General features: G+C 40.5%; 1 protein-coding gene across 3 annotated transcripts in view; it reads left to right on the top strand.

The window, feature by feature from the left end:
- nisch (nischarin) overlaps nt 1-14,029 on the top strand; it is a 30,031-nt gene extending 16,002 nt beyond the window's left edge. For 2 of the 3 annotated variants that reach the window (XM_055159181.1, XM_055159182.1), the window contains 13 exons: nt 38-280; nt 456-745; nt 887-1,086; nt 1,735-2,096; nt 3,115-3,284; nt 3,716-3,770; nt 4,619-4,754; nt 5,027-5,177; nt 5,916-6,035; nt 7,502-7,657; nt 7,965-8,125; nt 8,975-9,144; nt 11,819-14,029. In XM_055159181.1, coding sequence (XP_055015156.1) covers nt 38-280; nt 456-745; nt 887-1,086; nt 1,735-2,096; nt 3,115-3,284; nt 3,716-3,770; nt 4,619-4,754; nt 5,027-5,177; nt 5,916-6,035; nt 7,502-7,657; nt 7,965-8,125; nt 8,975-9,144; nt 11,819-12,170 — 2,566 coding nt within the window. In that variant the 3' untranslated portion in view covers nt 12,171-14,029. Of the gene's footprint in view, nt 1-37; nt 281-455; nt 746-886; nt 1,087-1,734; nt 2,097-3,114; nt 3,285-3,715; nt 3,771-4,618; nt 4,755-5,026; nt 5,178-5,915; nt 6,036-7,501; nt 7,658-7,964; nt 8,126-8,974; nt 9,145-11,818 lie in introns of those variants that run through there. The other variant, XR_008632942.1, reaches the window with a different exon arrangement.
- The last annotated feature ends 1,120 nt before the right edge of the window (nt 14,030-15,149 follow it).

Consider the following 15,149-nt stretch of genomic DNA (forward strand, 5'->3'; position numbering starts at 1 on the left):
AAAAAAAAATATTTTTGTGTAACTTTTTTCTCCTCAGCTGCTTCTGCTTGCCCCCCACCCCTCACACAGCGCCCTCCTGTTTCTTCTGCAGTGCAACCTTCTGTCCACTGCTGCCCTCTCAGCTTTTCTCTCTCTGTGCACACAAAGACTTCATTTCCCAGCTGCATTTGCATCTCAGCTCTGCTCTGAATGAGGACATCGGAGGGAAGGAGGCAGAGCTACAGAGGGAGGAGGAGGAGCCAAACGTTCAACATGAAAAAACTGAGCTCAATAAATCAAGGTCAGATATTTAAAAAGCTCTTGGGGTCAAAATAAGGCTACAGTGTTCTGTCTGCATCAAATTATAAAGTGTTTTTTTGTTCAAAAATCAAGAAGTGCATGTTTAACATGCTACATAGACTTTGCTCTTCCAACTTCTTACTACTACTCACCATGTGTTGTGTTGATCTCTCCAGTCCAGGCTCAAGGGACGGATATTTTGAGATGGGGTTGGACGATTCATTGGAGGAGTCGTCTTCCACCTCACTTCCTGTCCCCGCCCCCTCACTTCCTGTGGAGGAGGAGGTCCAACAGGGGGCGCTGCGTGAGCAGGTGGAGGTGCGTAAGGCCGTCTGGTGCATCTGCCTCGAGTTAATTAGCGAAGAAGGAGAGATGCAGCTGAACACGGTCTGTTTGGTGGTGACTGAGCGGATTCTAGGGCTTTTCTTCCTGTCACATGACTTCAGTCTCACCAATCAGGACACAGGTAGGACGCCTTCCAAAATAGACAAATACAGAAGCATTACTATTAAATAAACTTAGATAAACAGTAATTAACAGCAATTAGAATAGACTAGAACTGTAATGCTCTCATCTGAAACTCACTGTGTACTTCTCTCTGGTTCAGACCTCAGTGTCCTGCTGCCTCGGCTGATCTCCTCTCTGCAGAAGCCTCTCCTCCTCCCTCTCTCAGATCTCCAGCTCAGCTCAGACCAGGACCAGACCTGCCTCCAACTCCGGTCCAAGTCCTCTGACACTCTGTGGGTCCTGTTTTCTGATCAGAAAGAGCTGCGATCAATCAGAGCTGAGCTGACCCAACTCCTAAATGTGAGTAGCCCAGTTGGTAGAGGATTTCACCTTCTGACCCAGGGGTCTCCAACATTTTTCATCCAGTGAGCTACTATAACAAAAATGAAAATGCCAGAGAGCTACCAATTTTAGCAGAAATTTTGTTTAGCAAGAAATTAATAGTAGTAGAGTAAATATAAGGCAAGCTTTAGATGCCATATTAGTGTTATTAGTGCGTCGGCGTTAAAATGATACATTTACAATGGCAGTAGACATTCAATTCTAGTTACTTAAAAAAAATACATATAATTCAGAAATCCGTTAGTGAGCTATTTGGAAGGAAGTTCAGAGCTACTTCTACTTCTTCTAGCTCCCAAGCTACACAAGTTGTGATGTGAGAAATCATAGTTTTTTGGTAGTTCAAGGACTATCACTTGGAACTCCAGCTCGATAAAACGTTCCCGGATGAAAGGAGCTTGGCTCGTAATTAAGATGTGCTGGCCAAGAACATTGGTCATGATTTTGTTTTTAAGGCAGTAGGTTATGCGCTTTTACATGATAACAAACAACGGGATTGGTGGGAGGGGGGTCAGGTAGGATTTGATAATGAGAGATGCTAGGTCTCATCCAAATACTCTAACGCCCCTCTTTGTAAACATCAATTCTAGTTTTGCCCTGTTATTTCAGATGGAACCCGTGAGTCTCAGTGACTCCATCTCAGGTCTGCCCTCATCTCTGCTGAACTCTTGGGAGCTGGAGGAGTCACGTTCAGCAGAGGGAGGTTTTACAGCTCTGCTCTTCCTCCTCTCCTCCTCCTCCTCCGAGCTCCACCCTCTTCTATGTGACCTCTTGAGCCCAGCGCCTCTTCTACCCTTCCGGCTCTTCCTCTCTCACAGACAGCTGTACGTCTGGGTCCCGGACTACAGAGACCGGACTGGACCAGGTCTACAGCAGTCCGGGTCTCGGCTGGTCCGGTTTCCTCTGGGTTCAGTCGTGGTTTACAGGAGCGATCAGAGCAGCTGCTGTGACAGTCCACAGCACAGACTGAGGTGGGTGCATAGGCTTGTCCAGATTCACAAGTTTTAAGTAGTGGGACAGAAGATACAGAATAACAATGTTGAGGACTACTTACACTAACTACCGTATTTTCCGGGCTATTGGGCGCATTCATAAGCCTCCAACCCCATCAAAAAACAACTGCGTGCCCCGCAATCCAGAGTGCCCCATACATGAATCCACTCTGGTGTTCCAGCACGACTTCAGTAAACTACAAAGCCGCACCACCCACAGCGCACGCGAACATGCACAGAGCAGACAGCGACCACGAAGCGAAAAACACTCGCAGCCACACTCATCACTCCACGCCGACGAGGAACTGAACGGACGAACAAAAACAGAGTCCAACGTGCCACTTTTAGACACAACTGAACAACTGAGTCACTGCAAACATGCCAACAATCCAGTGGTCCCAGACAACACCCTCCCTACACACCACAACTGAACAAAGACCAGAGTCACCGTGAGTGCACCAAACAAAGTCCCACTGACCCATCTAACTGTTCTGTTTCGTTTAATGTCCAGTGCAGTTTATTTTGTAAAAAAAAAAAGTTAAAAAACAGACCATTCTGTGACAGTGCGTCTTATAATCCAGAGCGCCTAATAGTGCGGAAAATACGGTACACTGCTACACAGACACAACAACCCTAAAGTCCAGTAAACCCCTTTCTAAATGCTTTATAATGTAAATAAAACATGAGTTTAAGATCACCTATTACACTATTTTCTGATCTATGTTCTAATGTTGCTTCCTCATCAAAAACATACCTGGAGTTGTGTTTTTGTTTCATTCACACAAATTCTGCATATTTAGGCTGAGTTCTTTTTTCAAACTGAAAACACTCCCCCTTATTGTACTAAAAGGAAAAGGTATCTGTTAACTTGGAAATGATAAAGTAAAACAGAGCATTTCGAGCTTTGGAGATTAAGACAGACTAATAATAAAGGATTACTCCTTTTATTATTACTAATATTATTACGTTATGAGCTCACCAGGGCTTGTTGTTGCAGGTGGAATAACAGTGTGGAGCTGCTGCTGTGTGGACAGAGGCTGCTGCTGCTCTTCCCTCTTCCCCAGGACTGCGCCTCGTTCCTGGCGAAGCTCAGCCTTAGACGGGCCTCTCTGGAGGGGGTCCGGATGATCGCTCTGCCACAGATCCGGGCTCCCAGAAACCAGCAGGGTAAGAATCAGCTGCAGTTTATCAGGCTGGAGGAGTTCAAATGCATCCTTTCTTATTTTACTTTTTTTGGAGTTGTGTTTTCATTTATACATGTTTAATTCGCAAATCCTGCATATTTCTTGAGTTCTTCTCTCAAATGGAAAACACTCTGTTCCACCTTGTGATGTCATGTGGTAATACAGGAAGCGCTCCACTGTTTTGAAACATGCACCATCACTACAATCATTTGGATAATTTCAGTCATGGAATTGCCTTTCTCTACTGAAATAAAGGTACAAGGTAGCTGTTAACCTGAAAACTACTGCTTGACTACATCACAAGGTGGAGCATTTTGAGCTTTGGAGACGTTTACTCAAACATGCGTGAATGAGCTCACAAGAATCAATGCTGTGTAATAATATAGGCGATTTAATCTGTATTTTTGTTTCTAGGTGGTCTCCGATCCAGAGAGCAGTGCTGTTGTTCCTGGACTAGCCATAGTGACAGGTAAGGCACAAAACTAACCACAACAAAAGAAATTTACACCATTATTCTAGTTTTGTTAATTACTTTTACTTAGATTTCATTTTAACATTTTATTCATGAACCAAATAGAAACCTGAGCCATATGTTGTGTAATGCATTAATCATCCCATATAACCTTGTAACAAACTAGGGGTGTGCAAAAATATCGGAATATCGATATATCATATCGTTTAATGTGATGATACAGTATCGATATCGTGGGCTACTGTATCGATATATCACCAAGAGTATTTTTAGGTGTGTTTTACAAAATTATTTTGTTACAGAGCTACAGTTTTGTTCCTTGTGGAGTGAAAGGAAACTCATTTATGCGACACATTTGATATTTTTATTGTTTTGATGATTAAAATGTTTGTGTTTCATATGAACTTTGCACAAGAAGCGGTTTAACAAAGACTTTTAGTGTCACAGCCATGATTTAGCCTTTATTTTTTATTGAACCGTATCGAATCAATTTGAAATATATCATATCGAATCGAAAGTGCACTGTATCGAGATATGTATCGTATTGTGGCCTGTGTATCGAGGTATGTATCGTATCAGCAACTTCTTAATGATACCCAGCCCTATAACAAACAATGATAATATTTTAATTATTTGAATGGCATTGAACACACCGGTATTTTTTATAATTTTTTTTCATAGATTCTCTTATTTCATTTTATAGTGTATTTTGTTGAATGTGGTACTTGGGTTTTATGGCTTAGTAATATATACCCTGTGGATCAATGTAGACAAACAAAAAAATTTACCATTCATTTGTACTTTTTGGGCTGAAAAATAGTAATTTGCATTTTTTTTCTCCTCAGTTTGTCACTTTCTGTTTCACTGGAAGAGACCCAGCCCTCCCCCCACCTCGCACCAGGGCTCTCCCCAGGACTGAAGCTCCTCTCTGGGCTCAGCTCTCAACAGCTGCAGCCTCTCTTCCACAAACATGTTGCTCTGGTAACACATCACCACTTTTTTGTTTCTTTGTTGTTGTTTTAATATTAGTCATTCTCAAATCGTAGTTCAGTGTGTTTTTTTTTTTTTTTTTCGGGGGGCTTCTCCAATGGCTGATGAATTTTTTATTTAAAAAACTGCAGTATTCCTACTTACTATGCTATTTAAGTAAGTTTAAACCTTCTTTTTCGAGGTTGTTCCAGTCCTAGACCTTTGCATTGCCCTGGTTTGTACTTGATCTGTATTCTCATCCCTGTCTCCTCTCTGTATTTCAGACTGACGGTGAGGAGCTGAGGCAGGTCATGTGGTTGTCTGTGGTCCTTTACAAATCTCCTGAGGTTGAACTCAGCTGTTTGCTGCTGCTCTCCTCCAACGCCATCTACTTCCTGTTAGAAGACTCTGCCTCCTCGCTTGGCCCGCCCTCAGGTACTGTCTGTGTACCTGAGGGTGGGTTTTCTTTAGTACCGTGTTTAAACGGCAATCAGCAAGTCATATTCTGTCCACTTGCAGTGAATCAGGTTTCATATCCTGGTTGTGATGTTATTAACATACCAGTTTATATGTGTGTGTGGAGAAGTTCTGAGCAGCTCCCTCAGCTAAAGAACTAAAATGTTCTAAAAAATCTGCGGTTTATTAAAATATAAATCACATATGTAAGTTTTATGGAATTACAATTTGTCCTTTCCATGTTAACTGCTTACTGCTTACAAAGACGAGTGGATCTGGAGCTGTATCCTGTCTCCCTTATTTCAGAAGGCGTGATTGACAGGCAGATTAGCCAATCAGAGACACATGCTCCATTCGCGTCAAAAACAAAAGCTTTACATGTGAAATAGGGAAAAAAAATAACACGGAGGATTGAGAAACAGCATGGATTTTAACACAATCAACAATCGAAGCATCAAACTATTATGTATTTAAAGTAAAAGAAGTTATATTTTGACTGATATGAGTATTTTGGAGAGGAGATCTGCGTTTGAGAGACACATGCTACAAATTAGCAGCTGTGATTGGACCGCGGCTGTTCATGCTCTATGGTGGAAAACCTGGAAAATAATTGGAAAATGTAGAGAACTGATTTCCCTGCTCACAGTCTCTTTCTACTCTTGGATCGCCATGTTGGTAAATAGTTAATTGTTGATATAAGTGCTGTTTTCTTCTCAGATCTGGAGGTGCTGGAGTGTTCAGACCCCTCTGTGTGCCTGTGCTGCTGCCTCTCCGTGCCTCTGTCCCACATTCAGTCTGTAAACGTGGGGTTGTTTGACCAGTACTTCAGGATCCTAGGTCTGTGCCTGGATTTGGTTTAGATATGGTTTAGTCTTGGTTTAGTTCTGGTTTAGTGCTCATATACAGTTGGTTTAGTCCTGGTTTCACTGTCTGTCCTTTTTCCGCTTTACTTTTTTTTTCTTTTTTTTTTACCATATTTGCACAGTGCTGTATTTATGGTATTATCTTTATTTTTGACTGTCATATTTTTATTTACCTGTTTTTGTGATTAATAACTATAATTATTGCACTGATCCACATGAAACAAAAACAGACACAAAGTTCAACAACACACACAAATGAGTTTTTTGTTATACGATTTTATAAAAAGGTGCACTGTGTAACTTTTCTGGTCCGTCACTTGCTTGTCTCCATGGAGATATTATTGCTTTTCCTGGAATGTGACACAGTATGGCACTAAACATCTATCCAGCATTTATTTTATTTTAGGGTCTTTTTAATTGGAATATATACCATAAACACATGCATTCCTGCTGCTACTGGGGTCACCTCTTCACAGATCTGACCTGTAACTTGTCCTGGTGACGTTTCCATGGAGATAAATAAGTTTATTGCCATACTGTTGCAGAACAATCCAGCCCAAAGCAATAACATACAAGAATACAAGAAGGTAGTGGACCCTCTACCACACAGGTGTCAAACATACGGCCCGGGGGCCGGATCCGGCCCTCCAAGACCTTTAATCTGGCCTTTGGCTGATTTTCTACTAAAATATTTTAATATATTTTCTATTAAAATATTGGTAATTTTCTGCGGTGCTGAGCATAGCAGCGTCTCCAGTGCCTCTGTACGTGGCCCCTCCCACCAGAGCAGCACAAATGAAGACTTGTCTCTTTCCAAACGCTCTTAAAGGACCATCGTTTTGACTGTTGATCGTGACACCCTCATCAGCAAAATGTCAAAAATGAGAAAAGTGGACGCGGAGTGCAGGATTTTCCAAGAAAAATTTACTTATTCCTATTTACATACAAGTTCATGTTAAAACATTGTGCTGAAATTGCATTTTTCTTAAAGTTTCAGGTTGTTCAGAATATTATAATATTTTGTAAAAGAGTTCATCAGTTAAAAAAGATTTCTGTAATAGATTTGCATTTCTCTGCACAAATATTTGAACTTATTGCTATTTTTGGGGTTTATATGCCATGAGTTTTCTGATCCGGCCCTTTGAGATCAAAGTAGGTTGGATACGGCCTCCGGACTAAAATGAGTTTGACACCCCTGCTCTACCAGTAAAGTTACGCAGTGCACCTTTAAAATGTGGTGGCAATACTTGGTCACTCATTTGAAAGGACAAGATCAGTATGGGAATTTTGTGTACCCAATTCCTAAGACATAGTGATGTGGTTCAATATTTGGGGAGTTTCTGAGTAGACTATTCATTAAGAATCTTCTAATGCTTCCATATTATCCTTAATCAGACGTCATATGTTTTAGATCTGTTCTTTTTCCTCTCCTGTTTGCAGGGAGCAATGGGGACCAGGTCGTGTGCTGCTTAAGCCGGGACTCCTATGGCACAGGGCAGTTTCTTCAAGAGTTGATGTCGGTCCTGAGTCTCCAGCAGAGGGCGCCACCTCCAGAGCCCTCGGAGCAGGACTTCTACTCCCAGTTCAACTCCTCAGGTCCAGATGTGTTAACTAATCATCATAATAGACACTGCGCAGAGATTAAGATAATCTAAATACTACTCTGGTTCTTTGGGACCTTAAAATGTTGCTGCTTTAACTTTTTATATGAACTGAAAAGTTAGTTTAGACACATGACATGACAGACCTTTTTTTTTGTTTGTTTGTTTATTTGCCTGTCGGTCTCACCCCATTTAATCACTAGGAGACATTACTAATATAATATTTGTATAAAATAGGTTTAAAGTATTGAAAAGGTTACCAGAGCAGCAGTTTAACATCCTGTTCTTGACTCCCCCTGCAGGTAAAATGCAGAACTACGAGCTGGTCCACAGCCGAGTGAAGTTCATCTACCCCAGTGAAGAGGAGATGGGAGATCTGACTTTTATCGTGGCCGAGAGGAAGAACAGCTGTGCCTCTTCCTCGCATAGCTTCAACATCCTCCTCTACCTCCTTGTGTTTCAGGTACAGCTGGTTTAGTCCTTGTTCAATATTTAATACTAGCTAGACAGGATATCTTGGTGTTTTATTGTACTTTTTGTATGTATCATGTTATCTGTATATCTGTTTGTTTGGTTTTTTGTTGTTGTTGTTGTTGTTGTTGTTTTGTTTTACTTTTATGTGAAGCACTTTGGTCAGCCGAAGTAGTTTTAAATGTGCGATATTAAAAGAACTTGAATTGAATTTACTCATGATTATAGTGTAGTCCAGGCTTAGTTCTTGTTTCTTAGTCCTGGTCTAGATCTGAGCTGGATCTTGCTTAACCCATCTCAAGTCCTACTGTAATGCGGGTTGTCTTTAATGTCTCACAAAGCACTTTAAATTACTTTGTGTACAAATAAACTTGCCTTGCTTTGGTTTAGTCTTTGTGGAGAAGACCTTTTAATCCCAATGTAGTCTTGATTTTGCCCCTTTAATCGTAATTAATCCTAGTTCAATCCTGGTTTAGTCCTTGCTTAGTCTTGGTTTTAGTCTTGGTTTTAGTCTTGGTTTTAGTCTTGTTATTAGTCCTGGTTTAGTCTTGGTTTTAGTCTTGGGATTTTAGTTTAGTCTTGAGTTTAGTCCTGGTTTTAGTCCTGGTTTTAGTCCTAGTTTAGTCCTGGTTTAATCCTGGTTTAGTCCTGTTTTGGTCCTGGTTTTCAGTGCTGTATTAGTTAAACTTCTTCTGTTAAATTGTTCTTATATTATATTGAACAATTGCATTTTTAGTCAAGTTTACTTTTAAATTTTTTTCATTTCACGTCTATTTGGGAAAAAATAAACATTATAAAACCTTGCTTAATTTGACCACTTGTTTTGTTGTGTGTGGTTCAGGTGTTACCTCAGAGCTCCACCCCCTCTGGTTCTGGACCTGCCCCCTCAAGCTCCTCTGGTCCAATCCTGCAGCCTCGGACTCTGATCCTGACCAGCACAGACGTGTTTCTACTGGACGAGGACTACGTCAGTTACCCTCTGCCTGACTTCGCCAAAGAACCGCCATCCAGGTGAGGTTTAAAGGTCCTATATTACACAACATTTACTTTTGAGAGCTTTAAGCCATGTAAGAATGTTGTTACCTCCTCAAAAAGACCCAGAGTTGTGTTTTTTGTTTCATTCACACATGTTTGTGTCATCCTTCATTATTAGTCTGTCGACATCTCCAAATTTTAAAATGCTCTGCTCCACGTTGTGATGTAGTGTTAAGGCCAATTTACGGTCCAGCGTCAAATCGTAGAGAGTCTGCGTCGACGCGAACTCCCTATGCAGGGCCTCTGTGTCGACCAACGTGCACTTCCGAAATTTTCTAACTACGCGTCAAAACGACGCAGATAATAAGAGCTGTGATTGATCCTCCGTACCACCGCTTTGTATACATTTCCTGTCGACTTTTCTTTCTTTCAGTATATATTGATAAATAATGTGTTTAATGCAGCTTTGCGCATGTGTGTTTACCTTTTACAAAAACAAAACTTAAAACTGCATGGCTAACTTACATAAACAAAGCGCTCATAAAACAGCTCGCTTCTGGTACGCAGTCAGCTTCTCTCGGACTTAAAAAGGACACGACTCAGTGGAATATGAGTGTTCTTTCTGTGACAGAGTCACATTGTACTAATGGTGAGTCTGTTCTGTGCTTTTGTCGCGTTAGAGATGGTTCATGTTAAACTTTTCAGAGATTATACGTCTGCGGGTCATACACACAGACCGTATATATGAATGGACAGATATCGTCACCCCCTAGTGTTTTGGCAGTGAATTACTTCACGGTGCACAGACCTCGACGCAGATCCATAAATCAAAAACGACAGCGACAAGGCAACGGCGGCAGTGCGCGTTGAGTCAACGCAGAACTATACTTCAGCCTTTAGTTTTCAAGTTAATAGCTACCTTATACTTTATACCTTGTATTCAGTAGTGATTGGCAGTTCTAGGGCTGAAATCATTCAGTAATTCTAGTGAAGGTGTATGGAGTTTAAAAACACAGTGGAGCACTTCCTGTATTATGACATGACATCACAACGTGGAACAAAGTGTTTTCTGTTTAAGAGAAGAACTTGGCCTAAATATGCAGGGTTTGTATGTTAAACATGTGTGGGTGAAACAAAACACAACTCCAGGTCTGTTTGTGATGAGGAAACGGCATTATAACATAGATCAGAAAATAGCATAATATGTGCGCTTTAAAACCAACTTTAGACACAGTTTACACCTGGTTTGATCCTGGTTTAAGGCCTGGTTTAATTTGATCCAAGTTGAGTCAAATTTCACTACTTGTCTAATCTGCAGTAGCACTTTTATCCCCATTTCAAAAAGTAGAGCTGTGCAATTGACCTGTCATTTGTAAATATCAGTGATACGCTTCGGTCTTTTTAAGTAAGAGGTCTACAGCCAACCCTGGAGCAGAGTTCAGACGTTGGAGAAAGAAATTGTAATATTTTATTTTAAATGACAATTATTAACTATGTATTTGTATTTGTTTTTAAGGCAAGGCAGGGCAAGTTTATTTGTAGAGCACAATTTGTACACAAAGTAATTCAAAGTGCTTTACAGAATAAGAAATACATTAAAATCACAATAAAAACAAATCAAAACATAAATAATCATCATAAAATTAAAGATTAAAATTAGAAAAGAGAGAGAGAGACATTAATGACATAAATTAGAGAGAAGAACCTTTCAGTCATGTGCACAGTTAAACAGAACCGTTTTGAGTCTGGATTTAAACAGTCAAAGTCGAGTCTGTCTCACATGTTCAGACTGTTCCAGGTTTTATCTGCGTGAACCTGAAACTCTGACTCCTCATGTTTAGTCGTGACTCTGGGCACCAGCAAGAGGCAGAGCTGCTTTAAAGTCTATTCTCTGAGCCACAGGAGCCAGTGCAGAGACCTGAGTACAGGACGCATGTGCTCGTACTTCTTAATTCGAGGCAGGACCCGAGCTGCAGCGTTCTGGATGTACTGCAGCGTCTCACAGCTCGTTTGGAGAGACCAGTGAACAATAATACAAAATGAAATTGATGATTGACCAGTTTGAGGAAATACGATTTTGTGTGTGTTTTTGAATTTATCCAGCCTTACTAAAATGTACAGTTTATAATCTCAGGACTAAATCAAATTGTAGTTTTTTGTACTAATCTGATATGAGCCAGTTGTTTACTTTTGGCCTAGTTGTTTTTAGTTCAACAAACCAACTGAGCCAAATTTTTAAACTTCGCATTAGAGATGTAACGATATCCAAATCTCTCGGCACGATATTATCACGATATGTATCTCATGGATGTAGGATATTTATTGCGATATTTTGGCTGATATAATTGTAGATGGGACACTTTTTTGCTTTTAAAATACCCTGACAAGATTTTGGTTTGTATTATTACTGTCATAATCCCAAGAATTCAAGTAAAAAGCATATTACTTCTGTTGTCTCTGCTGAAATGAATCATGGGATATGAAGTTCCTGATGTTTATTAGCTATTGCAGCTGTAAAACCATGCCTTTAAGCAAACAAACTTGTAATTCGATATATTGTGACAGCCCACGATATTATTGTGAGACTTTTGACGATACGATATCACGATATTTCAGTTATTGTTACATCCCTACTTCCTACAAGTGTCTTAAACCTCCTCAAAACTCGTCATATTCTCATCAGCCTTGTTATTTTCATTTTATCTTCTAGGGAGCGCTACCATCTTCGCGAGGCCCGTCGTATCCGCGACCTGGACCGCGTTCTTTTGGGGTACCAGACTTACCCACAAGCTTTGACTCTGGTTTTCGATGAACTTCCTGGTCCGGACCTGCTTTGCCCCCTCTCAATGGACCACTTCTCTGCTCAGGCCACGCCCACAGAGCCAGTCACGCCTGCGCTGGGGGGCGGGGCCAGGTGTCCAGGGGGCGGAGCCTACTCTGGCGAGGTGCAGTGGTGCGTTTTTGTCCCTTCTGCAGACAGCAGGGAGAGGCTAATATCACTTTTGGCCCGACAGTGGGAGGTGTTATGCAGTAGGGAGCTTCCTGTTGAATTGACTGGATGAATGGGACTCAAAACGGACAAAAAAAATATATCTGTGGGGGCAGGTGTTGCTCCAGATGCCCTACCAGAGTTCCTTAATTATCTTCATACTCGGGGCTGAGTTCTTTGATGCTGTTGTGTATGATTACTACACAAGCAGAGCACAAAGGTAAAGTAGACGGACCACGTTTCAAGTCTGGGACATCTCTGGAAAAACATGGAAAAGTCGTGGATAAAAGTGAACAGCTAATATAAGACAGCAGAGAGTCAGTCAAGTTTGAGTTTCATCCAAGTTTCTACAGATCTACCTTGGAGCAGATTGGAGCGGCACCGTGAAGAGTGCACAGACCATCGAACATACCAAGTTTACGATTTACAGACTCACAACAAAGATTTTGTTTAGAATGTAACAAGCACAAAACAGGACTGTCTGTATTTCATAAAGCAAGTCTTTTTAAAGCAGTATTCACGCAGCTTATGTCTAATATATTGACTGCATTTAGGCCTGTCACTGTAATTACAATATCATTCAGTATATAGTTTCGACAATATATTTCGGAGCTGGGTACTTTTCCTTCGTAATAGTGGGGAATTTTTTTTTGCCATTTGTATGTAATGCGAGATTTGAGCTGTAGAGAGTGCTAATTTGTTTTTGTTTTTTTTAATGAAGCAGTAAATTTAAAAATGCTTTTCTGGGATGATCTTGCTTTGGGTTGGTGGCGTAAAGTAGTTTCAGTGTTATCGTTTATCACAGTATTTCTCTTTAGCTAAATATTTTGCTTCAAAATGTGTTATCGTGACAGGCCAAGCCGCATTTGCCTCTTCATCAACATTTCAGTCTAAAGCATTGTTTACCTTTATTTTAGTTCCCCTCAGCTTATCCAGGATTTTTTCACCATTTTGACAGTGAAGCTATTCTGAAAATGGAGAAATAAAGCCACCTTAAGATTGTTTTAAATAAGTAGGAAGTACTGCCTCACAGACTGATGTTATATGGAAACATGATCAGACCTCGTGACTCTCTGTAGATTCATATGTTGATTTGGCGCGTTTCTATTCATTTACACATGTTTGAGTAATCCTCTGTTATTAGTCTGTTTTCATCTCTAAATTTCAAAATGCTTTGTTCCACCTTGTGATGTCACGAAGCAGTAGTTTCCAAATTAACAGCTACATTTGGCCTTTTGTTCAGCAGAGATCAGCAATTCCAGGGCTGAAATCATCAAAATGATTCTAGTGAAGGTGTGTGGAGTTTCAAAACGCAGTGGCGCACTTACTACAAACGTATTACCTCGTGACATCACAAGGTGGAACAAAGTGTTTTCCATTTGAGAGAGGAAGTCAGCCTAAATATGCAGGTTTTGTGTGTTAAACAAGTGTGAATGAAACAAAACACAACTCTAGGTCTGTTTTTGATGAGGAAACAACATAATATGGGCCCTTAATCCAATGACAGAAGAAGCACCTAGTTATACATGTTAAATTCCACTATTGAACACCTTTTTCTAAACATTCAGCCATGTTTAAACCACTTCTGCCTAATGTGAACCTTTGCAACCACTATCAATGAGACGTTCAGTACAGACACTTTGTAAAAAATATGAAAATGGCAATACTACAACCAGGAGAAAGTGAACATTATTATTTTAAAACATCTTTCAAACCAAAATCTCTCCTTTTTGTAATTTTTAAACTAAAGCATTTCTATTCTGACTTATGAACTTTTCCTTGAAACTGTTTGTACATAACACGTATTATATTGTTCAGTTTTGTATGCAGGAGATTTACGTCCAAGTCTTTTATTGTTTTTGTACAGTACATGAGGAAATGACTGAAGATATTTATTATCTGTTTATTCCAATAAACAAATACTATTGATAATTTGCACAGACTTTTTCTTGTGGTTTTGGGAGACCTTTATTGATACTTTGCAGCTGATGTCCTGGGGGTGTGATGCTAACTTTAAGCATGCTCTGTCTGAGGCTTTGTTAGACTTTAATCTGACCAGAAAGAAGTTATTTTGTTAGAATTTCAACAGATGAGTTGGTTTGTGTTGCTGAATCTCAAATAGCATTACTTACAAGCTAGCTAGCATTATCCAACTGTTTTTTAGTTAGCCACTCTCACATTTTTGTTGAAAATCAAACATAAACTTGACCATGAACGCTCACAGGCTGCTGAAAATGTGAAATTTGAGGGCTTGTTTACACGAGAACGCTTGCGGGTAAAAACAACAAAATATTTTATTGGAAATGCCTTTCGTTTAGACGGTGACGACATTTATGGGGCTTAGAAACGCAAAAATCTGAAACCCAACCTCGAGAGTGGAAAACCTGAATGCGCTCCGCTGTACTGTAGCATTTCAGTCTACACAAAGCCCTGGGGTTTCAAAATGGCCGCCCACCCATTCAAGTCAATGGCCGAGCTCAATGGCGCATGATCCCAGATTAGCCTTGCCCCGTGAGGTACTTCCGGTGGCTGTGGGCCGATCAAGCATGCACAGTAGGCACACATGAATGCACACAAGCGCGAGCTTGTGCATCACGTGATTGTTTTGAACAAATGGAGCAAGAGGAACTAGAGCGGGACAGATTATAAAGAGTTTTTTTCAAGACAACTGAAGGGTTTTGAGCTGAGAAAAAGTTTATGATCTAAAAATAGGTAAAGATTGCCAACAAATCCAACATTTTTGAAAGATGTAGGTGCTCTGTCAGCCGAACACAAGCAGTTTGTGATTAAATCCTCTCTCAGCCCATGGGATTTTTTTCAGATGAAGTCCCAGTGAGTGACCACTACGTCAATTGGAGGCAGCTACAAGCAGCAGCACCCTGTCCAGTTATTTTAATAGATTCATGGTTTACACTGCCCAAGATGCAAAACTCTGGTCAGATCTGCTCACGTCTCGTACGTGTTTATGTCATACATACAGTACACAGAAACAAACATGTCGGATGGCATACATACCCAATCAAATTCCACACACTTTTGTGTCACCGTATGC

This window comes from Boleophthalmus pectinirostris, unplaced genomic scaffold (genome assembly GCF_026225935.1).
Source record: "Boleophthalmus pectinirostris isolate CB_2022bp ecotype Guang Dong unplaced genomic scaffold, ASM2622593v1 HiC_scaffold_23, whole genome shotgun sequence".
Lineage (NCBI taxonomy): Eukaryota > Metazoa > Chordata > Actinopteri > Gobiiformes > Gobiidae > Boleophthalmus > Boleophthalmus pectinirostris.